Source organism: Diospyros lotus, chromosome 11, assembly GCF_014633365.1.
Source record: "Diospyros lotus cultivar Yz01 chromosome 11, ASM1463336v1, whole genome shotgun sequence".
NCBI lineage: Eukaryota > Viridiplantae > Streptophyta > Magnoliopsida > Ericales > Ebenaceae > Diospyros > Diospyros lotus.
In genome coordinates, this window is record NC_068348.1 from 28,295,808 (window position 1) to 28,303,246 (window position 7,439).

Consider the following 7,439-nt stretch of genomic DNA (forward strand, 5'->3'; position numbering starts at 1 on the left):
TTCATTATCATGTTCTGCAAAATAAAATTAGCCACAGCCAAGATAAAAAGTAGGAACATATGTATAAGTATTCTCAGACTAATATATTTTTTTAATTAAAGAAGCATACCTAATTGTTTAATTTATTAGCATATATGACTTCAAACTCTTAAATATTTATTGTCGAGTTTTATCACACAAAAGGGAAGAGAAGGGAAGAGGAGGATGATAATTTTTTTTATTTGGACAAATGTTTCATAGAAAGAGAGGGAGATAATTTTTTCCCTTTAGATAGAAGTTTTATATTAAAATAAAAAAAATGAGAGAATATATGATTCACTTTTACCCATGGTAACATTCTTTAGACATTGTCAAATAACATTATAAAATCATAAAATTAATTCTAATTGTATTAAAATAAGATACAATAAAAACATTTAAAGTCTAAATAGTATTCTATTCTCAATTCTAATTACATATAATCATTATTGAGTAAATGTCAAATTTTTATTATTTAGACTTTAAGAAGTAATCGGATGAATTGGGTTCAATCATAAAGTTTACCCCAACCTATCAATACCCTATAAACTACATTCGATTATAAACTACATTCGATAATGTTGCAACTGTCCACATCGTTCATGTTTTTGTGCTTGAAACGACGTAGTATGGATGGCAGCAGGGGCAGAACTGGAAAAGCGTGAGGATTGAAGCCATCTCAATTCCCACGTAGATGACATGTAATATGTGATATGTGATATATATATATATATAATATATCTCCGGTAGGTTTATCGCCAGTATTATTCCAATTGCTTTCTTCCCAGTCTCTCCGCTCTGTTCCTCGACTCCGCGGCTTAGATCCGAGGAGTTTGGGAAAACCCTAGCCCCAAGCACAAATCCAATCGATCGTTGTTGCGCCCTCTCTTTCCCTCTTCTTCAGCTCCGCTTTCACTGTCATCGGGTATCGTTGCTATCGTGTTTCAACTTTCCCTTTTTCGCCTGTTCCTGCTGATATCGTGTAGTTCGATTCTTTTTGTTGCTCTCTGTCTCTGTCTCTCTATGTTCTGTTTGCGCTACGATCGTTGATGATACTCGCCAGTTTGAGCTCCCTGATTCGGTTATCGTTTCGATTGGAGATCTGATTTGTTCTGCTATCTGACTGTTCATTTTCTTTCCCTTTACTGCCTCGCTTCGGTCTAAATTTTCTGATTTTTCGTTCTGTGAAAGTTGTGCTTTGTGTGCTTGTAATCAGTTTCTAGATTTGTGTGAAGACTGCAAATCTCCTAGATAATAATGTTCTAGGTCTTCGTATGGTGAAAGGGTTTGGTGTAGGGGAGGAGGGCTCTGCGTGCTCCAGTAGGCTAGTTGTGTTAGATTTAAGGGAATGATTTTTCTTTCCAGGGGGGTGGGGGGTTGTTAAGTAAGATAATGCATTAGATAGATGTCTTAACGAGTTACGAGGTGAGATATAGTAAAAGTCACTGGTTATTCTGATATACGTCAGTATACGACGTGATTTGCAGGATAGGTACATTGTCTTAGTGGGCTATTTTGCCTCCCATGTGCCTAGACTTTGTTGGTCACCGGCTAAATATGCCTAATTGTCTAAATCTAACTCTGTTGTTTGTTCTAAGTATATTGAAGCTTTAAGATGAGTTGGTGAGCAATAATTTAACAAATGTATAGAGTTTTAATCCTTTAGCTTGTTAATATAGGTACCCTTTTAGCGTATTCTAAATTATTATTTTGCCTTTTAGGAAGCTAAGTTTGTTGGGTTGGCACTTTTATGTGGTAAATTTGGATTGCAAGTTCTATTATATGTTTATGTTATGGTCCCAATCCATCTATAAATGTGAAAATTATGGTTTCCAATTGTTTTGTCTTCAAACTCTTGTCACTTAAATTGATTAATGGATGTAGCTTTACATTGGATATGCCTTTGGTGCTTGGGGATAAAAATACAAGGAAGTCCCTGATGCTTCATTTAGGTTGCAGAGGCCTATTTTGGATTTCTATCATAATTATCATATGAATATCGTCTCAGTTAATTTCCATGGTGGTTCAACCTATCCTTGAGCAAAGAGATTGATTTGGATTCTCTTATAAATAGCAAGTTTCTTATTATTGCAGGCATGGCTGGCTTGGCTCCTGAAGGTTCTCAATTTGATGCTCGTCAATATGATGCCAAAATGAATGAATTGTGAGTTTCTTTCATTTGATTCATGAATATTCATGGTGGCTTCACTGGCAATTAGATGATTTTGCTTCTTGTTCCTCTATTCTAGTTATCATAATATGTTAACTTCTTCTCTTTGTCCTTCTTTTGGATCACTAATACTCATCTTTGGTTTCTTCAATTGGTGGCCAGACTTGGTACTACTGATGGAGAAGAATTCTTCACTTCATATGATGAAGTCTACGATAGCTTTGATGCAATGGGCCTACAAGAAAATCTCCTGAGGGGCATATATGCCTATGGTATTCTTCTTTTATTTTTCCTTTTCTTTTTCTCCCTTCTTCACGCGAAGAAGGAACTTGAAATAAGGTTTTATATGTTTCATGGAATGCTTTAGGGCCCATGTCCAGGGGTTAGGGACTGTGTCCAGGGCAAACATTGATACTGTCCTGTCAGATCTTAAGAACCTAATTGGGTCTTTTCTACTTCCTGCAATTTATAGCCTGCCTGCTCTATCTAGGGCATTAGCTATTAATTTGGTACTTGTACTCATCCACTTATCAGTTATCACAAATCAAAAAGTAAAACAGACTAACATGGGTTTAGTCATATAGGTCAAAAATTGGTAGGCTGTCTATTTGTAGATTTAGGCAACCTAGCATCACGATACACTGCAGTGTAATTCTTGCTTGGGATTTGGTTATCCATTCTGGCATCATGAAGAGCTGAAAGTTGTATTTTGTTTTTCCCCCAAAAGGTTTTGAGAAGCCCTCCGCAATTCAGCAAAGGGGGATTGTTCCTTTCTGCAAAGGACTTGATGTTATTCAACAAGCACAGTCTGGAACTGGCAAAACTGCTACTTTCTGCTCCGGTATTCTACAGCAGCTTGATTATAGCTTAGTCGAATGCCAAGCATTAGTTCTGGCACCTACTCGTGAACTTGCTCAACAAATTGAAAAGGTCATGCGGGCACTGGGAGATTATCTCGGCGTGAAGGTCCATGCTTGTGTTGGAGGGACCAGTGTTCGTGAAGATCAGCGCATTCTTTCAAGTGGTGTTCATGTTGTTGTTGGTACTCCTGGTCGAGTATTTGACATGTTGCGGAGACAGTCACTTCGTCCTGACTACATCAAAATGTTTGTGCTTGACGAAGCAGATGAAATGCTTTCACGAGGTTTTAAAGATCAGGTTCTTAATTTTTGTTGTTTTGCAAGTTTTATTGTTGGTTTGTGGTCATTTTTGTCTGTTTGGGCATGCTGTAATTTTACTGGGTGACCTAGTTTGCCTTTTCAGTTAATGTATTGGCAGCTTTGTAGATAAAGAACAATCTCTCATCAATTATGTGCCTGTTGTAGGTTGGAGACAGTTTGGAACAGTGTTTAAAAAAGCGCACTTCAGCACGTTTTAAGTGCAAAGCGCGAAGCTCAGCATGCTTGGGGTTTTTTTTTGTGTGAAGCTCAGCGTCTTTAGGTGTGCTTAAGTTGCGCTTTTACCTGAGCTCCGAATCACAATAAAGCGCGCTTCCAAAATACACTTTTTTTAATCAAACAATATGAATGATTTGATTTGTTTAATTTTTGGCAATAGTGTGGCTGCTTGTATGGAATCCTTACCCAAAAGAAGCTATTATCAGATCTTAGAAAGACCTAAGTAAAATCATATATACATTTGTTTAAAAAAAAAGAAGACTCAGTTGTATTGACCAAGGAAAAAATATTCAAGGAAATATGCAATTAGGTGTAAATATGGGATTGCTAATTTATTTCTAATTGCTGTAGATTAGGGATTGATGATTGATTCCAAATTACCTGTAAATTAGGGGGTTGATGATTGATTGCTGATTGTTGTCAGTTAGGGATTGTTGCAAATAAGGGGTTGATTAATTGGGGAATGTTGTAAATTAGGGATGATTTTTTTTTCCTTATTCTTCAATCCAATCCTTTGTATAAATTGTGTTAATGAAATAAAATGGGTTTTTTTGCCAAACTTAAGAAAAAAAAAAAAACAAAAAGAGACTCCAAAAAAAAAAAAAATTAAAAAAAAGCCTTAGCATATTCAGATCCTTTCAACTGAGTACAGACTAGTTTGTCTTTCAAGTAACATCAGGACCAGCAGATGGTTGCTTGAACTTGGGAACTGGTATAAAATATTAGTGAAAAATGGTATCTCATCTTTTGTTAAATTGGTAGCCCTCATTTTTATTTAGTTTTTTTTTTTTAATGATTGCTTTTTAATAGTTTGTACTTTTTATGCTTATTAAAGTTTATGCGCATCACTTTGCTTAAGTGTGCGCTTTGTGCTTAAGCTCCACAGGCTTTCTGCGATTAGCACTATATGCATCACTTTGCTTAAGCACGCGCTTCGTGATTAAGCCCACAGGCTTTCTGCGATTAGCACTTTTCAAAACACTGGTTTGGAACTTTTAGGTTCATATTTGATTTATTATGTGTGGTCTTGGTTTGAGCTGATGTTACACCTAAATTGTGCTCGTATGGTCATTTAAGTTTCAGTTGAAGCCTTTGGCACTGAAATGTCTGTCTAATTTCAAAATGTTTGTTCGTGTCAGATCTATGATATTTTCCAGTTGCTGCCTCCAAAAATCCAGGTAGGGGTGTTCTCTGCCACAATGCCGCCTGAGGCCCTTGAGATAACTAGGAAATTCATGAATAAACCTGTGAGGATTCTGGTGAAACGTGATGAACTTACCCTTGAGGGTATCAAGCAATTTTATGTGAATGTTGAAAAGGAAGAATGGAAGCTTGAGACACTTTGTGATCTTTATGAAACATTGGCCATAACCCAAAGTGTAATCTTTGTTAACACTCGTCGCAAGGTTGACTGGCTCACTGACAAAATGCGCAGCCGTGATCATACAGTCTCTGCAACCCATGGAGACATGGACCAGAACACGAGAGATATTATCATGCGGGAGTTCAGGTCTGGCTCTTCACGTGTGCTTATCACCACTGATCTTTTGGCTCGTGGTATTGATGTGCAGCAAGTTTCTTTGGTGATCAATTATGATCTTCCCACCCAGCCAGAGAACTACCTGCACAGAATTGGACGTAGTGGTCGGTTTGGGAGGAAGGGTGTCGCCATCAACTTTGTGACCAGGGATGATGAGAGGATGCTGTTTGACATCCAAAGGTTCTATAATGTTGTAATTGAGGAGCTCCCTGCAAATGTTGCTGATCTCCTTTGAGGGCTTTTCCCTTGTTGAGGTAAATTGTTTTTTTATTTGCAAGTTATGGTCATATTGTTCCTTAAGGTTATCACCTTAAACATGTACGAGACTTATACTTGGGAGTTAAGGGCCCTATGGTTTTCATAGGAAACTGGTTGTTCCCAATTTGTGTGCGCTAGTCAGAAATTTTGTTGGTTTGCTTTTTTGTTGTAAGTTCCTAAAATAACTCCTAAATGTGGATGTTGTTCGATCTGACATTATTGACTTGTATCTCCTTTTAAGCTTGTGTATGAGAATGGATGTTAAATTTTGCATCTGTTCTTCATTTCAGGAGGTTGGAGTTGCACTGTTCTCACCATTCTTGGCCCTTAATAAGTTTTATTTCATCTTGATTTTTGCACTGTTCTCACCATTTTTGGCCACCTTTTATTTGTTGTTTCTAGTTCAGTCTGGCATTCAAACTTATTTTGACCACGACTGAGCTAATCAACTTGTACATCAAGGATTCTTGTTTAAAAGTTTCAATTGTAGTTGGTGGTGTGTTGAGGTGATGGGTGCAGGTTGCATTTCTATTGATGCCTGATTGTTGTTTTATGAGCTTCATAAATTTGGTATGGCCAAGAAATCCAGCCGGGAATAGGCATATGAAATAAGAAACTGCTTTTTCTATGCAATGATATCTCCCTGTCCCTCCACCCAGCTCCTGAATTTGATGGGCTAACAAAGGGTTTCTTGTTTTATGTTAGTAGAAATTTGTATGATAAAATGCAGAAAATGACTAGTCATGACTTGTCAGCAGGGGTAAGTAACAAGTAGTAGTTGGACAGTATAAGTATTCAGTACATACTGAATGACTGGTTTTGATCAGTTTAGTCCTTTGTTTAGGAATTCTACTTGCTTAATCATATTCTTACTTGTCAATTAGTTTTGTGATATAGTTGAGTGTATTCTTGTTGATAATTTTTATTCACGTTATAGTTGAGTGTATGTAGACTTAATGTTTGAGCATCTAAATCCTTCAAATCTTTTACTCTGCGGTTGATGATGAGGTTTTGGTTACAGCTTCCCCTTGGGGATCTCTTGTATAGTTCATACATCCAATTTAGATTTTATATTTTTGGATCATCCTAGCATAAATGAACCGGTAAAGGTGGTGTGCGACATTATAATATCATCATATCCCATGTAGGAACCCTCACTGCATAAAATGCTTTTGAATTTCCATTTTTATATGTTTCTCAATCTCTGTGAGGCTTGTTTCTTGATTTTGGTTGGAGTTTGTTGACATTGTCTCTGTGCTGCTTAAAATAGCACGGGAGAAAACTCCATTACTTTGTTGTTCCACTGATTTGTGGGCGCATTGGTTTTGTTGCCAAAATGGTTTGTTCTGCATCAAATGTATTGAAACATTTCCTGGTCTAAGCACAAGGCGTCGGCTAGGATGGAATCTTGTTTCATTTTCTCAACCCAATTGGACCTACTGACAACCAAGTTCATGATGCACATCTTGGTCAATCCCTAGGACTCCATTCTATCAGGGAAATGCATTATGATGACTCCGGAAAGTCGAAGATGTGGGGGCACTGGCTTTTCTCTTTTTTCCCCAATGATAAGAATTCATAGCCACTACATCTTTGGCTGTATATTGAATAAGTTTAGATGTGTGTAATAGTTTACAAATCATTTGCATTAGATAAGCATATAGAAATTTGTGTAGGCTTGTCCTTGGAGATTTGAATCATGCGTCTTTGGTTGTAAAAAATTTTCTTATCTTGGGTGTGTATTAAATAAGCTCATTGGAAGCGTGCTCGATGTTAACTAACATGATAGGTTAGGTTTATGAATCAAACGAGCCAAACACAAATTAAAAAATATGACTTGTTTAATAGCTAAGTCGAACTCACTCAATACATGATATATTTGTAACGTTTGCTTCATGAACCAACTTGATTAAAATTATAAATAAATATATATTATATGTATATATATATTTTTGCTTTTCATAGTATATATTACATATAACAATTATATATACTATATATTATGTTAGAACAAATTAACCAGCCATTTTGTGTTCACCATCAGGGTTTTGCTGTT

General features: G+C 36.6%; 1 protein-coding gene across 2 annotated transcripts; it reads left to right on the forward strand.

Moving 5' to 3' along the window:
• The first annotated feature begins 769 nt into the window (after positions 1 to 769).
• Positions 770 to 5,914, forward strand: LOC127813307 (eukaryotic initiation factor 4A-14). Of its 2 annotated transcripts, XM_052354226.1 has the most exons (6): positions 770 to 943; positions 2,113 to 2,182; positions 2,351 to 2,460; positions 2,916 to 3,346; positions 4,725 to 5,379; positions 5,674 to 5,914. In XM_052354226.1, the coding sequence occupies exons 2-5, from the start codon at positions 2,115 to 2,117 to the stop codon at positions 5,358 to 5,360; spliced, it is 1,245 nt and encodes a 414-aa protein (XP_052210186.1). In that variant the 5' UTR covers positions 770 to 943; positions 2,113 to 2,114; the 3' UTR covers positions 5,361 to 5,379; positions 5,674 to 5,914. The 2 variants fall into 2 exon arrangements, with proteins under 2 accessions (XP_052210186.1, XP_052210185.1); XM_052354225.1 differs by lacking the exon at positions 5,674 to 5,914 and having other exon boundaries at positions 4,725 to 5,672.
• The last annotated feature ends 1,525 nt before the right edge of the window (positions 5,915 to 7,439 follow it).